We start from the raw sequence: 15,965 nt of genomic DNA, 5'->3' as shown, positions 1-15,965 counted from the left end.
GCAGCTTTTGTAGGCAGGGATGTCAGGGACACTGATTCTGGCTATTAAAGATGTAGCCAGTGTTCATTTTGGCTGTGGGAAGCCTGAGGATAAATCAGTATTTTGTAAGAGGCTCACCCCAGTGGGAATTGGCTCCCTGCTTCCCAGGTGGTGGAGCTTGTCCTGGTGTGCTGGAGATGGCATCACCCTGCTGGTGCTAGAGCAGTGCTCAGAAATACAGGAGAAGGTGGAGTGAGGATTTACACGGTGATTAACCTTGCCTAAGCCTTGGGAAATGAGGTTATTGTAGCCAGATCAGCCCTTTGTAAAGCCCAACTCCAGCAGAGCTGAGCTGGGAGCACAGCTCCCCTGGCTGGGATTCTGCAGGGATGGCTCTGCAAGCTCACCCAGAAACTCTGAGCACGATGTGGTGAAGAACCCAGCAGTTCAATTCACTGAACTTAACACCCACCTCTCTGTGGTGGTTATCAGTGAAATGGATAAACATTTTATAAATGGAGTTGTCAGTAAATTGCAGAAGAGTTTTTTTAGGGTTTTGCACTATCATGATATGTCAGAGTTACAATATCATGGGGGTCTTTCCAGTGAAGAAAATGTAAGAAAATTGAGACTGTATCCTGCAAAGTGATGCAGGAGTTTGCTTCTCCATCCCTGAGCCTGATTTTGGGCAATGGTCTGAGTTGTTTTTTAATTTTTTTTTTTTTTTTCCCCAAGAAAAAAATCTCTAATAGAAGTCAATAATTTTGACCTTCACATTCCTTTGGGAACAGCTGTGGTGAACATCTGTCTCTTGTGAGGAAAAAGTAATGCCCCTCACAGTCTGCAAAGGAAACCTTAATGCCATTGTAGAAAGGGTTAATTTGGAAGTATCTGTGGGTTTTCTTTTGGGCTGTATTAATTCAGGGCTGAGCCTCATTTTCAGGGATGAAAAGTTTTTTAGTCTGAAGTTGGTAGTTAAACATCCAAGTCAGGAAATGGGTGAAGTTGTATTTCCAGTGCTGCTAATTCAGGCACTCTGCATATTTCTGTATGTTTTGTGGCATATATCTTAAAATAGGTAGCAGTGTTTTTCTGTCCACTTACCAAGAAAGAATGGGAACAGACTGTGTAGCATGCAGTGGCTGAAGGACTTGGCATTCAACAAGCAACCTGGAGCCAAAGGGTTTGTTTTTTTATGCACCCAAATTTGATTCCAGAGGAGCTGAGACCCCTTTACCTGCATATCAGCCTGGCCTGTTATCTCCTGGTTTTCCTGGGTTTGTTTTTCACTGTAGCAGTGGCACCGATTTACCAGGATAGAATGTCTGTGGTGTGCTTGGATTTAATAATAATGAAAGTTGTTATTGTTACTCCCAGCAGCACAGATCCTTTGGGAGTGAGGAGGGAGAGCTGCTTGGAGCTTTTCAGCAGAAAAGTGTAACTTCAGGTTTTTATTTTCATAGCTGCAAACCTCACCTTTTAGATCTCCATGAATTTGTCCTTGTTGAGCTCCAACCTTGCCTAACAACCTGATCCTTTTGCTTTTGGTAAACAAGATCATGTCCAAGGCAAGGGGATATTTATATTGATATTTGTCCCTGTACAGTCAGGAATAAGCAGAAGTTCCTGCTGTGCTGTTCTCCTGCTCTGAGAGCTTTTAGAACCTCTTTGGGTGTGATGGAGAGAGAGGCTGGAAGTGCTTGAGTTGTTTTTCCCTCACCTGTGGGAGCTGTGGCCCTGGGCAGTGCTGGCTGGCAGGGCTCACAGCCTGCCAGGAGGAGCAGCTTTGGGCTCCTGCTGTTGGAATCCTCCAGCACAGGAGCTGCTTGGGCCTTTTGAACTCAGGGATCAAAAAACAGGGCTTGGGAGGAAACAGTAAATGGGCTTGGAGGAGTGTCTTTGAAAATCTGTTCCATTGGGTTTTTTATCCGGGCTCATGTTGTCTCTTTGCTGTGACAGACAGAAACTCCATTTTTTCTGTATTTATTGAAATGACAGGTGGGTCCTGTGTTGTTTGGACTTGGGGCTTTAGAGAAAATAAAGTTCTTAATTAATACAGTGGAAGTTGGTAACATTCAGTGTCTGTCTCCTCAGTGTTACATTTAAACCATCTCTTTTAAACCCAGGATTCAAGTATTACTGATTTCACAGGGATTTGGTTTCCTGATAAAGCATTTGACTTGGAAAAATCTTAATCTTTATGTTTTTACATGCAAAATCCATTGTCAGGCATGCTGAGTAGATCTTCACCTAATTCTGCTTCTGGGCCTGCAGGTGTAAGGAGGAGGCTGCTGGTGTCATGTCAGAATTTTGATGTCATCAAAAAATGTTGCCATGAATTAGGTCAATATTTGGAATTTCTCAGAAGCACCATTCTAGCACAAAGGAGAGCCTTTAAAGGATGCTTAAACCTGCCTTTAATTCCAGCAGAGATGTGATTTAGATACAAATATGCCTTAAACTGGAGCAGTCCCCTCTCCCCCTCTCCCTCTGGCAGTGGGATGGAATGGGCTGGTACAGCTGCACTGACATGCAGCATCCTCTGGGATGGATGCCTGCCTGGGAAACAGCCCCACGTGCAGTGGGATGCCAGTAGCTGCTTGTTTTTCCCTGGTTTATTTTTCCAAGCAGGCACTCTGGCGTGCTGAGTTTTCTTTGATACCTGAAATTCCCCTGTGAGAACTTGGGCTGTTTTTCAAACAAACCAACAAAGGCAAAGGGCCCTGTTGCTGTAACCTGTGGTAGCTGCACCAAGGAATTCTGCCTGATTAATGTTGTGTTTTATTCTTCCTTCTTCCTTCCAGGGGCAATAAGCCAGAGATGACTGACAAGATGTCGAGCTTCCTTCATATTGGAGATATTTGTTCTCTCTATGCAGAGGGCTCAACAAATGGATTTATTAGCACTTTGGGGTAAGAACAGCTGTTCTCTTGTATTAAAAACACCATAAGAAGGACTAGCAGAGCTCAGCTAGCTCTCCTGAGCCCTATCCCAGGGAATATTGGCTAAAGCAAGGGAGCTTGATGGATAGATTTGGCCCTAAATGTAAAAATGGCCTCAAGTGAAAATGGCAAGGTAGATTTTGGGAGGCTGGAGAGTGCATCAGTGCTGTGGTGCAGTGGGGAGGAAGAACCTTGTCAGGTGAAGGGGTAGAGGGGGAATGAGTGCAATCCAATGATTTTCATGTTGTTGTGTGTCCCGTGTCCATCCGTGTGTCCCGTCCTGTCCCTCCCTGCCCCTTCCCCCAGTCAGGGATGAACAGACCCCAGTGCACTCTGCTGACTGCTCTAAGGGTGTAGCATAGGCAATGCAAGTAGTTTAAACAAGATATATATCTTAAAAAAAAAAAAAAAAAAAAATCAAATCCCTGAGCCAAGTGGTTTAAATACCAGTAACTCAGCATTACAGCTAGCTTGGTCTTAAAATTGAGGTTTAATTGGAGGTTTTCCTACAAACAAAATTTTCTCCCATCAAAGGAGCTCATGTTTTGACCCTTGTGCTTTGCCAGAGCTGTGGAGCTGCAGTGGGAGCTGTGTTGTGCCAGCTCCTGCCCCTTTGTGCTGCTTTCCTCAAGGACACAGAGCAGGTGCTCTGCAGCAGAGCTCCTCTGGGGCAGGGAGCAGTGAGTGCTCCTCCAGTAACCAAAAAAGCAGCTTTTCACAAAAGGATGAGCTGGCAGAGCCATGGCATTGGAACACAGCTCTGAGGAGGGCCAGGGAATGTTTGATCCTCTGCAAGCACCAGGAGCTTGGGGAGGAGCCCCTGCAGGGTGAGAGGCTCCAGGAGCACCTCTGGCCCCTGTTCCTGTGTGGCACACGGGGATGTGCCTGGCCAGGGGCACACACAACCTGCTCTTTCTCATTTCCAGTAGCCCTAAGGGCCTCAGGGTGGGTTCAGTCACAGCACATTTTTTGATGCCTACAGTCCAGATGCATCTGCTAAATGGAGCTCCCAAGCAGGGTACAGAGCCAGCATCCTGGTAAGTGCCTCAGCAGGAAACAATGGGCTGCAATCTCACCTGAGTGACTCCAAACTAACTTGTAGGTTTAGTCCTCTAGCTATTAGGATTCTGGAAAATAAGGGGGCAGAGAAGGAAGCAGACACTGAAGATGCACCATGATCTATTATAGGAAAGAGAAGAAAATATGGGATGCTGCCAGAAAGGAAAGAAGGTATGATAAAAGCAGGGGATGTAGTAAGTAGGGTTGGTCGAATAGTATTTGGCAAATGTATTTGACAAATTTCCCAGGTCCTCGTCAAATATGACACGTGCACTCTGCAGTCCTGGATCAGCTGTGTAACTGCCAAATACTATCTGCTGAACACTGGCAACATGAACTGTCCTCTACATCTGCCTATTGTTTTTCTTCCCAGTCCTGAAGCGAGTTTGGCAGTAAATAATTCCAGGCCAAGTAGAAAGTTGTTCTGCCATGTGGAATCCCATGCAGTGCATGATGATCAGTATGCAGTGGCTGTGGCTTCTGGTGGCATTGCTGAGCAGATATTTTTTTCACCATGGGTAGTCCTTTTGGACATGACAGGCCCCAAGCACGTGTGTTTCCTAGGCTTGATGAGATGTTCTCATGGCCTGAAGACCCCTGAGTGTTCAAGCCTCCACTCTGATTTGGTTAGTGCTGTTTTAAGGTAACTGCATTGTATAATGGCCACATATCTCTGAGCCTGATTGAAGCCAGAAATCCTAATTGCTATGTGAAACATGAAATGCATTATCATCTTAATAAGCCTTCATAATCAAATTAGTTTTGTCCCATATTTAATTTAGTCTTTGTCCTGGAGAAAATTAAAGCAGCAAAGGCAAGATTTGGTGTAATTGTCCTCCAGCCCATGTGGAGTTTTGACAGTCTGATGTCATAACGATGTGTAATGACCTGTTATGTGCTTACTGAAGGTTGAGCAGCAGATACCACTCTACATTCTAATGCTGTCCTAAATCTCTGAAGAGTGTTCCTATTTAATATTCCTATGACATGTTGCTTAATCAGAACTTTACTCTTGCTGTTTCCCAGACTCAGTGCTGTCATCTTGATGATTATTGGTGTACAATATATCCTCTTCCATGTTTCTCACCCTGTCAAATTTTCCTCTTACTGCTTTGGGAAGTTCCTCTTTACTTTCAACTTAATCTCAGATGAGAGGGATATATTGCACTGAGATTATCTGTATGGGATGATCAGAGTAACCTATTTCCTTGATACTTTTGGCCCTTTGTTCACCAGAAGCAGGTGCTTCAGCTCAAATGTTAGTACCATTCATGTTGGAGCACCTGTATATCTGCATGTAGTACTGAGTAGGGAGAAAATCCATGGGGAAAAAGCAATTCACTCTGAATGTTTGCATATGCAGATTTTAGATGCATAAAACTGTTGAGCCCTCTTAGTTTCTCTGATCTCTTAATTTTCATGCACTTCCTTATTTTCCCTAATTGTTGTCTCAAGATGCTCCCTGCATGTGACCAGCCTCTGCTAGGAACAACTCTCATATTCTAGGTCTCAGTCTTTCTCAAGTTGATTCTGCATGAGAATGGACCTCTCAAGCCTTTGACCTTGGAGTTTTACTTTCTACGTTTGTGTAGAAAGCCTCTTTGACAGATTGGTTGTAAGGGGCCAAATTGAGTCATTCAGGATCAAATCAAACCCCAAAGTCTTTGGTCACAGGGGCAATTTTCCAGTTTGGAAGTGGTGTTTGGGAAAAGCCCAATTCCACCTTGATCCAAAGCTGCTCAGGCAGAGCAGTGGGAGCAGCTGCTTCTTAACAATTCCCTTTATTCTGTGGGATTTCAGCTGACCCTGTGGGGCTGTGCAGGGACAGACAGCCCTGTCCTGGCATTCCCCCTTGGAATCTCTTGGGTTTGCCTGTCCAGCTCCCTCCCTTCCTGGCAGAACAGGAGGAGTTGGCTCAGTCCCTCAGCTCACCCTGTGTGTGGCTGGTGAGCAGGAGGGTCCATTTGTGCCTTCCTTTCTCTCAGGAGTCAATTTTTATTGTGGCAGTGACTGTTCCTGCCATTTCTTAATATTGAGGGGTCACAGGGTCAGTGTCCAGTTTGCACAGCTGCCATATTTTCCTGTTCTCTATTCATATAAAGACATTTGCAGCATGACTCTAATCTGTCCAAGAGGCAGGACCTGTCCTGAGGCTGTGTGTCACCTCCCTAGAATATGGGCTGTTCTGTCTGCACCTCGAGCAGGGGACATAAAGATGATGCAGAACACAGGAGCAATGACTTACTTATTGTCCCACCTACCAGGAGCATAGCTCTGGGCAACAGTAAAAATCAGCTGCATGCTTCTTAGAAAGATCTGGCATAAGTTGGCATTTGGGGAATGTCTTCTGCTGAAGTGGCCACTCGGATGAAATATTGCAAGTGAACGACTTTGGTTTTGTTGAGGAGGATGGCAGGGCTGCAGGGATGGGCTCTCACTTCACTGCTCATTTCTTTGCAGCCTTGTGGATGATCGGTGTGTTGTACAGCCAGAAGCAGGTGATCTTAACAACCCACCCAAAAAATTCAGAGGTAAGTTGGTCAGACAGCTCCTTACCCTTCTGCTTAGAAATGGTTCTTGGTTTTGTGCAGTGGTGTGTGGCAATTCTGACCTCTGTGCTTTCTGTAGCATGTTTTAGTGTCTTCTTCCACAAGTGACAGCTCATGAGGAAAAACGTGTGTGTTGAATGGCTGTGGGACTGTGGTGGTTTAACCTGAGTCATCCCCACCATGTGGGATGGGGGAGAGAACTGGGAGAGGAAGAATGTTCAGATAATGTTAAGATTTAGTGGAGAAAAGTTTCACACAGCAGCAAAGCAAAACAATGAATTGATTCCCCATTTCCCAAGGGCAGGCAGGGGTTGGGCCCAGACAAATGCCACTTGCACAGGTACTCACAGCCCTGTGCCCATGGTCTGGGACATCCCTGGGGCTGGCTGTGCCCCAGCCCTCACAGTTGAGCTGAGGAGCAGAGATCTGCCCACAGTAACTGAAACATCCCTGTGTCACCAACAGCTTCCAGCACAAATCCACAGTGTGGCTCTACCAGCTGCTGCAAAGAAAATTAGCTCTGTCCCAGCCAAACTCAGAATGAAGAAAGCTTTGTGAGGAGTTGGGGTTCAGCTTGTCAGTTATTTGCCTTTCACATCTGTCCAAACTTTCAGGATTCCTGGGAATTTAATTTCTTTTTCTCCATTCTATCACACATTTTAATTACCCAGTACCAGACCTCAGGGAGTGGGAAAACAAAAAGGAGCAAAGTGTTTGCCACGACTGTTGTTGTCTGACCTAATTTGATATGAGCTACCTTGGGCTTTGCTTTCCTTCTGCCAGGAAATTTATGCTCAGTGATAAGAAATTAGTGCTCTGCTTTGCACAGTTTGGCAAGGGCTGACTCCTTCAAGAAAGGCTCAGACAGGAAAAGAATTTTGTTTTGGGAATTTGGGATTTTGTTTGCAAAGATCTTGAATTCTTTTTCTCACCCCTGGGCTGCATCTTTTACCCAGAGGATAACTCAGCCAAATATTTTACGGTTTTGGTCTGGATTTTATTGTTCAGATGTAGCAGAACTGGTGTGTCAGAATCACCATAATTTTATTCAGGTTTGGCCAGGACTTCAGGTGATTGCTATTGAAAATCATGTACAATCTGTACTGCTTGCTCTTTTTTTGGGTGTTTTGGGGTTTTTTTTGCCATGACATGATGTTGTATATAAATGAAACTCTCCTTTTAAAATATTGCTGAAGTCTGTGAGTCCTAGTTGTTTTTTCTCCGTTTTTCCTGGAAAACTGAAGAGCTGATAATTGAAACACTAAAGAGGCAACCTGGGGAAGTCTCAGCATTCAGTGGTAAGCTCTCCAAGAAAGAACAATGTTGTTATGGGAGCCGTGACTTGAGGCATTCCTGGTGTTAAAATGGTGTGGAAGAATAAAGGCAGATTTGACTGAGACTGCTGAGTGCAGGAGGAGGGGGAGGGAGAGACAGAGAGAGAGAAAAGAATGAGGAAAAGGCAATTCTTGCTAGCACAGTTTAGGAACTGCAAGTACAGAGAGAGACATTTGTCTGACATAAAACACCGTGGTTAGACATTGTAAATGTTCTCATATTACTTATAATTTATACAGGGAGAGAGAGAATGGTGTGAACCTTTTCCAGCCTTTGTAGTTACTTCATGGGGAAGTTTATGCTTAATGGTAAATGGCAACAAAAGTCATAAAATTTTAGCAAGCTTTTCTCTTATTTATACACATACTTTGTAAGTGTAGTCTGAGATAAAATGCTTTCCATGATAAACATGTTCAGAAGAAGTAATAGTGGAGTTTATCACCCCCATCTTCACCAGAAAGGGAAAATGGAAATGGAAAAACCCAGTTTTATGCAGAAGCTGTGTGGGACTTGGAGCAACCTGGGATAGGGGAAGGTGTCCCCTGGCAGGGGGTGGAATGGGATGAGTTTTGAGGTCCCTTCCAACCCAAACCATCCTGTGAGTCATGTTGTGGTCACCCCAGCAGCTGCAGCCTGAGGAGTGGGGTCAGGCACTGGTAATTATGAAGGAATGTTCCAAAATCCTCTTGGAGCAAGAAGAAAATGAATCAGATGGAAGTGACTCTCATTATGCCCTTGCAGAGGACTAGAAAAACACTTCTGTGGTCCTGTTTGATGTCCCTGTGCTCCAGGTGTCCACATGCAGGTCAGTCCCCTCCAGGCAGGGACACTGAGCCTGTCACCTGTGGCCAGGCTTGGCAATCTTCTTTTTGGTATCAATTTTTGAGAAGTGTCAGTGTGAGCTTCTCAGAGCAGATCTGTCTCCTGTGTGCAGATGTAAAACAGTTGTAAATACAAATTTCATGCTTAATCAAGGTGAGGAGAGATCTCTAGAAACAAGATTGACTGCTTAGATATGCAGAGATGACTCCAAGAAAATTCAGTGTGAAGCTCAAGCCTGTCTATCCAGTGGCAGAATAATCCATCCTGCTTTTCTCCCTAACCACAGGTGCTTCAGGTTGTAAGAAGTCATGTTGCCAAGGCTACATTTAATCACTTGCATCTGGTGGCAGTGCTTAAATTTGAGATATTGTGTCACTAAACACTGCTTGTGGTGTGGAAACAGCCCTGCCTGAGGAACCTGCTCCTAAAAACAGCCCCATCCCAGCTGGAGCAGAGTCTGTGCTGGGGAATCCCTGCTTGGACAGGGATGGGCTTGGAGGCAGGAGGGAATGTGGGTGTGTTTGGTGGGACAGGAGGATGCTGCAGGGGCAGCTGGGAGGGACAGAGCTGCTCAGCCTGCAGGGAGGGAGGAGAGCAGAGGGATCCTGAGGACAGCAGAACTGGCTCTGCTGACAGAAGTCTGGCAGATGGAGCTGGTGGTGGGGGAGCCCTCAAAGGGTGAGGTGCAAGAGGCAGCTGAGAGTCAGAGGGGGTGGTGCATGGAGTAAAAGTGTAAATGAGATGGTTAAAAAAAAAAACAAACCAAAAGAATTCCAGCGTTATTAGATGGAAAAAAGTGAAGTGCTGGAGTTGGAAGGAGCTCCAGAGGAAGTTAGTGCAGCACACTCAGTTCCTGTGAGTGTTCACCTGCAGTTATTTCACATGTGAATTGCTGTGGTGCCTGTAAGGTCATTAAAATATTCATTTGATCACTTGAAGGTGTGAAGGCTGATTCTTTCTCTTACTCTTTTCCATCCCAAGCAGAATTACTTCGCACCTGAGGTCAGTGGTTTGAGGTTGGATGGTAATTATGGTCTATGATTTCAGTGGATTTTTTTTTTTTAATTCTGGAATTCTGTGTCCACTTTAAATACACTGTTTGGGTGTGTTTGGGTTTTTTTCAAGTACAGCATTTCTCTGGCCCTTTGTGCCTCCAGCTCCAAACAAATCTAAAACTGCTTTTCAAAATGGGAAGACTGAAGAGTATATTCATTAGGGTGTTTCTTTTTAGTAATGTTAATATACCAAAGAGGTTTTTTATACTTAACTGTTGTAAATGTACTGTGTACAGATGAGGTTCCTGGAAGAAATTGTACTTGTATGAGTCTCTAAAAAAAGAAAAAGTGTGACATTCCCTTAGTTATCCACACTTCTTTAAACAGAAAAGACATTTAATGTTTTTATTAAGCTCTAATTGCCATCTTTGAGTGTGACTGTGCAGCTCAGGGGTGGCTGTGAATGAATTTCCCTGTAGTGAGCATGGGTTGATGTGGGCAGTGTGAACTGGAGCTGACCCTCAGAGTTTCACTGGCAATCTCTCCTGCTGCAGGACACAGAGATCCCTGACTGCAGCAGAGCCCAGGCTGGGGCTCGGTGCTGTGTGCAGCTGGGCTGTGCCTTTGCAGAGCTTTATTTGTGCTCATTTGTTCTGGAGCGCGGCCCTGCCGAAGCCAAACGTGTTTGTTTAATGCAGACACTGCTACTACAGCAAACAGCCTGTCTGACAGGCCTTCAGGAATTCCTTACAGCTCTGTATTTGGGACGCAGAGCTGGCTGCCAGGCTTCCAGCAGCTCTGCAAGAGATGCTTGAAACCCTGGCAAAAAGGGCACTCACTGGGTTAATTTGTCCAGCAGCTCCCTCCTTCCAGAACATTGTTTTAGTAGCTGCTGGGCAACACTCTTTTTTTGGCAAGATGTTCAAGGAATGAACCCATATCTTAGACTTAAAATACCCTCATGGCAAGGCAGAAGAGGAGTAGTTCAAATTGTGTTTGTTCTTTTGATCCTAATCCAGGCTGTGCTCCTGTGGCTGGTGCCTTGCAGGTGTTGGGGGCCAGCCCTGGGGGCTCAGCCCTGAGCTGTATCTGCAGGAGGAGCTCCCCAGGCTGCTTTAATTTATAATTACGTGGGTATAAAAACTGTGTTTAGGATGAATCATGGAGTGGCTTGGGTTGGGAATGGTTTCTGTTTCATCCATCCCACCCCTGCCATGGCAGGGACATTCCCACTGTCCCAGGTGCTCCAGCCTGGCCTTGGGCATTCCAGGGATCCAGGGGCAGCCACAGCTGCTCTGGGCACCTGTGCCAGCCCTGCCCACCCTCCCAGAGAACAATTCCTGCCCAAAATCCAAAGTTTTGGTGGCTGTTCTGGAGTTACCCTGTGTTCAGCACTGAAGTCAATGTGCTCCTCCCCAGCAGAAATGTTTTATATTTCATCCTTCATAGCTTTGCCATCACTGATCTGAATCCTCCCCACTCCTGCTTTGTGTTACATGAAGGAAACTCCATATGAAGGAAAAATATGAAGGAAATCTGTGATTCATGTGGTTCTGCTGGAGGCTCTGGAATCCTCTTGCACACATACACATTATTTACCCTTATTTAGCCAGGGCAAGCTTGTTTATACTTGGCATCAGGGCTGAGATTAGGGATTCTTTCAGCTGAAGGGTCACATACGTAATTTTCCCAAACATTTCTGAAAATTAAAAAAAAAAAAACTGAAACAAAAAGCCAGGTCCCTCAGCCTGTTGGTTCTGCAGGAGTATGAGCAGCAGAGAGGGTCCTTTGGAGGCTGTGGGGGGTTCAGTGCCACCCCCTGTGTTTGTCACAGTTTTCTGTGGGATCAGCCTGAGGCTCCTTGTTCAGCTCCCAGCAAGTGGGCAGCTTGAATCCTGCTCTTCCCCAGGCACACTTTTCCTGGTCTGCTGTGGTGGAAGGGATGAAATCAGCTTTTTAAACTTGGATGTGAAGTAGCCTGAGTTGTTTGACTCTCTCAGCTGAGTTGGGGTGGGTGTTCTGCAGAGGTTTGAGCTGGAATGGTGGGAAGGGGATGGGGATGGGATAGACCTGAGCTGCACAGCCAAGTCTGGGCTTCTTTTCCTTCTGAACTTGGAGTTTCTAATGCTGCTGAAATGCTTGGGTGCATTAATTATTAAAGTGCCTGGATTCCTTTAAGGAAAATTTAAACTAGAGTCTAAATATGGGATATTTTCCCCCTCTGTGATATTAGCAGTTCAAATAGCAGGATTTGTTTTTCATGCAGGAAGCAGAACTTTGGGGAGTGCCTGAGTGCTGAGGCCAAAGTCTCCTTGCAGACATCCATCACTTGCAGTAGAAACTCCTTTCCAGTTCTGAGATGTCCAAGTCAGATTAAAATGCCTGTGCTGAACACAAGAGTAGAAAGTGGAGCATAATATTGAATACCCACTTAAAACTTCTCTGTTTTGCAGCCAAACACCATAAAAAGAAAAAAGATGCCTCTTAGCCCCTTTTCAAAAAGAGGAAAAATCAAAATAAGAAGTGTAAAATCAAAATTAACTTTTATGTTGTTTGATGGAAGAGAAAAATGGTAAAAATACAGTCTGTTGTTGTGCCTGTAATTTTTTAAATTCAGAATTGCAGAATTGAGCTTTTTGAGTAAAAAAAAAAAAAAATTTCACTCTTGCTGAATTAGGATATAGTTAAATCTAAAATACATTTTGCTGCCTTGATGAGGAATCTTTCAGTATTTATAGAGCTGCACTAGAAAACTGCCAACTGCTCGTACACATTTGAATTTGCTGCCCTTTATAAGATGAAGAAATCCTGAATCCTGGCTCTGAATTGTGAAACTTTAGCCCACTGCAGCCTACGTGCAAGCAGATGTTGGGGACAATTGTCACTGCAGCACTTAGATATTTAAAAAAGCTGGGGAGTTGGAAGTGCTGCTTTTTCCTGCAGAGAAGTTTGCTTTCTCTCTGCTAAGGCCTGGGGCACCCTGATCAGGGGGTGCAGGAATCAGAGGGAAGCTTGGTCGGGTTTTTTATTGTGCAGAGTAAATTGGAAAGCTGTTTTTCTTTCGTTTCCTGCATCTCTTGCAATGCTTCATTACTGGTCTGTGAAGCCAGAGAAGCTTGTGGTGCAGTCAGAAATGATTTGTGAAGGAGTACCAGGACATCCCAAAGGCATCCTGAGTCTGTGGTGCTTTGTTACCCTGAGCAGCTGTGGCTGCCTCATCCCTGGAAACATCCCAGGCCAGGCTGGACAGGGCTGGGAGCAGCCTGGGGCAGTGGGAGGTGTCCCTGCCATGGCAGTGAGAGGAGCTTTGAGGTCCCTTCCACCCCAAACCCTTCAGGGATTCTGTGCTGATGTGCTTAGCAGAGATGAATGACTGGCTAAATAACTGCTGGCTTCATGAAGGTGGTTGGGATTTTTCCTGTGTCCCTCTGATGGTACTGGGATGGGGGGAAGGGTCTGCCCAGCTGAGTGGGACAGCTGGGGACAGTGAGGAGGAGCTGCAGAGGTGGCTGGGCTGTGTCCCTGCTGCTCTGTGCCCAAACAGCTGCCTGCCAACTTCTGGGCTTCAAGGGCTTTCATCTGGGGTGTTGTGCTTGGAGATGGAGGCAGAGCAAAGCCCCTTTGGAACAGAAAGTGCCATTAATATTCATGGCTGGAACTCTGTGAAACCCCATCTGTTGGGTCAGGTACAGCAGAGGAAGGAGGGGGGATTTATTTGAACTCCTGGGAGAAGTTTGATCTGTGCCCTTGGTCCCTCTGGAAATGGGGGCAGTTCTGTTCTGACAATTCTGTGTGGGACAGGGGGGGTTGACTGTGCCCTAAAATTGAAGAACTGATCAAAATGCTCTTTTGGACATTTATTCTTTCTCAGCTCTTGCAGGTCTGAGCCTTTTCCCCGTGGAAAGCTCAGGGTATTTCAGGTAGGATCGAGGAAGGGATTGCCAGAAACAGTGCTGAGCTATTAAGTAGAGCAGTTCTGTTAATAAACCTGGTCCCAACCTTGTAGACAAAAGAATACTGTGGCTTTGTTGCCATAGTTTCAGTGCAAAATCTGACCTTAGCTACAATAACATTCAGTTAGAAAGAACTAGCTAATCAGTTTTCTAAAATTAGTGTGTTCCCTAGTACATAAGCCAGTATGAACAGGATATTTAATGAAATATTATACTTAGTCACAAGAGCCCAAGGGAGTGAAATGCCTTGATGAATTGTGGGGGTGGGGTGACATTGGTGCCTATCTTTTAATATAGCCAAGTTATTAAAATTTGGGGCTTGCTTAATATTTAGAGTAGCCAAGTGTGTTCTTCTGTGCACCCTGTCTGTTTTGCTGTGTTGTTTTGAAGGGCTCTCAGAGTCTGTTCTGTGAGCTGGCAAGATGGGGATGCTGGGGAATCTCATCAATCCCAAGTGCTTCCAGAGGACCTTCAGGTGGATTCAGGGTGGGTGCTGTGTGTTCTGCCAGCACAGCCAGAGAGCTTCAGGGGGGAGCTCACTGCTTCAGAAGGAATATGTCATAAATTGGGTGGAAAAAACCCTGTGTGTGAGGACAGAGGTCTCCCAGCTACTGGGAACATCTTGAGCTGAACATTCATTATCTAAAGTGCTGAGAGACTTAAGGGAGAGCCTCAGGTGAGGTCTGGGGTGTAAAATCCTGCTGGCAGTCCAGAACAACTCACTGAGAGTGTATTTATTGTGCCCAGGCTCACTGGCCTGGCCCTGGGTGAGATTTTATTCAGCTGTGGTAACCTAGAGCCAAAGATTTGTTTCTTTGCAGTACAAGAGCTGTGATGAATTATTGTTTTCTTATGTGCAGTTTGGTTATTTTGGTATAAATATAAATAATACAGAATAGGCAAGGCTGGGGTGGGAGGCTGGGTGGGCTGTCTGTTCTTCACTTCTGCTTGGAGTTCTTTGGAGCTGTGTTCACCTGTTGGGTGCTTGAGACACCCAAATACACAGGGAAAAGTTTTTTAGACAAGGATCATCTAAATGGTGCTTCCCAGTTTGGTGGGAGCTTTTGGCATTTGATAGCCAGTGAGTTAGAGTTACCAGGGATCATCACCCCTGGTGGCAGGGCTTTGCAGCTGAGGTTCAAAGTGCTTTTATTCAGTCAAAGGCAGCTGTAGGTCCCTTAAAGACATTCCCAGTGCTGCTGTGGGCTGTGCTGGATGTGTGGGAGCACAAACATCTGCTGCCAAGCTCACTCAGGTTTGGTTCAGAACAGCATTTCCAGCTTGGAAGTGCTGACACTTGCAGGGCTGAGCTTCAGGCTCAGCCTCTTGGCTGCCCTTGGCTGGGATGAATCCTGCTGAGCACAGTCAGGGGAGGTGTGATCCCTGCTCCTGCATCCTCCTTCACATCCACATTTGCATGTTGGTGCTTCAGGAGTTTTGGTTTTAGGTCTGCCTTCCCCAGGATGCTTTAGGGAAGCTTAGGGAGCCAAACCTGGCCTCTCAAGCTTTTTGCCCTGGACACTTCTCTGTGGCCAGGTTTGATTTCCTCTCATCCCTTGAGGTGTTTGGTTTTTCAGAGGGAGCAGGTGGATGCACTGTGACACCCCTGGGAGCCCATCTGTGTCCAGCTCTTCAGTCTGTTCTGCATCATCTCCCTTCTCTTGCTTTTAGGACTAAGTCAAGTTCTGTGCTGCTTGCAGGAGCAAACTCATACTAAAAACTTCAATTATTTTACTTACAAAAGAAGGCTTCATACTTTAAAATGAGTTACAATTCAAAAATATTTTCCATTTAGGTTATTTACTTAAGAAGACAAGAGATAAATATGCTAAGTACCTGTATCAAGGAGGCCTTACAGGTGCTGTGCCCATTAGTCCAAGAGGAACCCAACCCAGAAGTTAAATAATTTCACTTCTGATTTTCTGGCCAGGCTGTTCTTCACTGAGCAAGAGTCCTGACTGCAGTGGTGGTGTCTCAGGGAGGTGAAGCTGTGAGTATTTGTGTTTGAGAGTCAGAAGCAAAGTGGAGAGGCTGCCAGCAGAGCCAGCCATAAAAATGTGCTGTGAGGGAAGGCAAACCTTGCCAGGTGTCTTCAGCAAACACTCTGTGCCACTCACACCTTCCTCCCTTCCCACACTGCTGGGGATGGAATATTCTGCCCTTCTTGCAGGGTCTGGATTCATCCTTCAGGATGAAGTGTGGTGCTTAATGTGTCAGCACCTGAGTGTGATCCCTCTCCTTCAATCCCTGCCACAGCTCCAGCACCTCCAGCTGCATTCTTCACATGCTGGGTGGAGATGGAGGTGCCAGTGCTGATCTGTCAAACTCCTG

General features: G+C 45.7%; 1 protein-coding gene across 4 annotated transcripts in view; it reads left to right on the top strand.

The window, feature by feature from the left end:
• Positions 1-15,965, top strand: part of ITPR1 (inositol 1,4,5-trisphosphate receptor type 1) — a 164,397-nt gene that overhangs the window by 11,097 nt on the left and 137,335 nt on the right. For 3 of the 4 annotated variants that reach the window (XM_056501261.1, XM_056501259.1, XM_056501263.1), the window contains exons 2-3: positions 2,784-2,891; positions 6,441-6,511. In XM_056501261.1, coding sequence (XP_056357236.1) covers positions 2,800-2,891; positions 6,441-6,511 — 163 coding nt within the window. In that variant the 5' untranslated portion in view covers positions 2,784-2,799. Of the gene's footprint in view, positions 1-2,783; positions 2,892-3,713; positions 4,152-6,440; positions 6,512-15,965 lie in introns of those variants that run through there. The other variant, XM_056501260.1, reaches the window with a different exon arrangement.

This window comes from Oenanthe melanoleuca, chromosome 12, assembly GCF_029582105.1.
Source record: "Oenanthe melanoleuca isolate GR-GAL-2019-014 chromosome 12, OMel1.0, whole genome shotgun sequence".
Classification (NCBI taxonomy): Eukaryota; Metazoa; Chordata; class Aves; order Passeriformes; family Muscicapidae; genus Oenanthe; species Oenanthe melanoleuca.
Note: the sequence above shows the minus strand (reverse complement) of the source record. Positions and strands in the feature narration are given on the sequence as shown.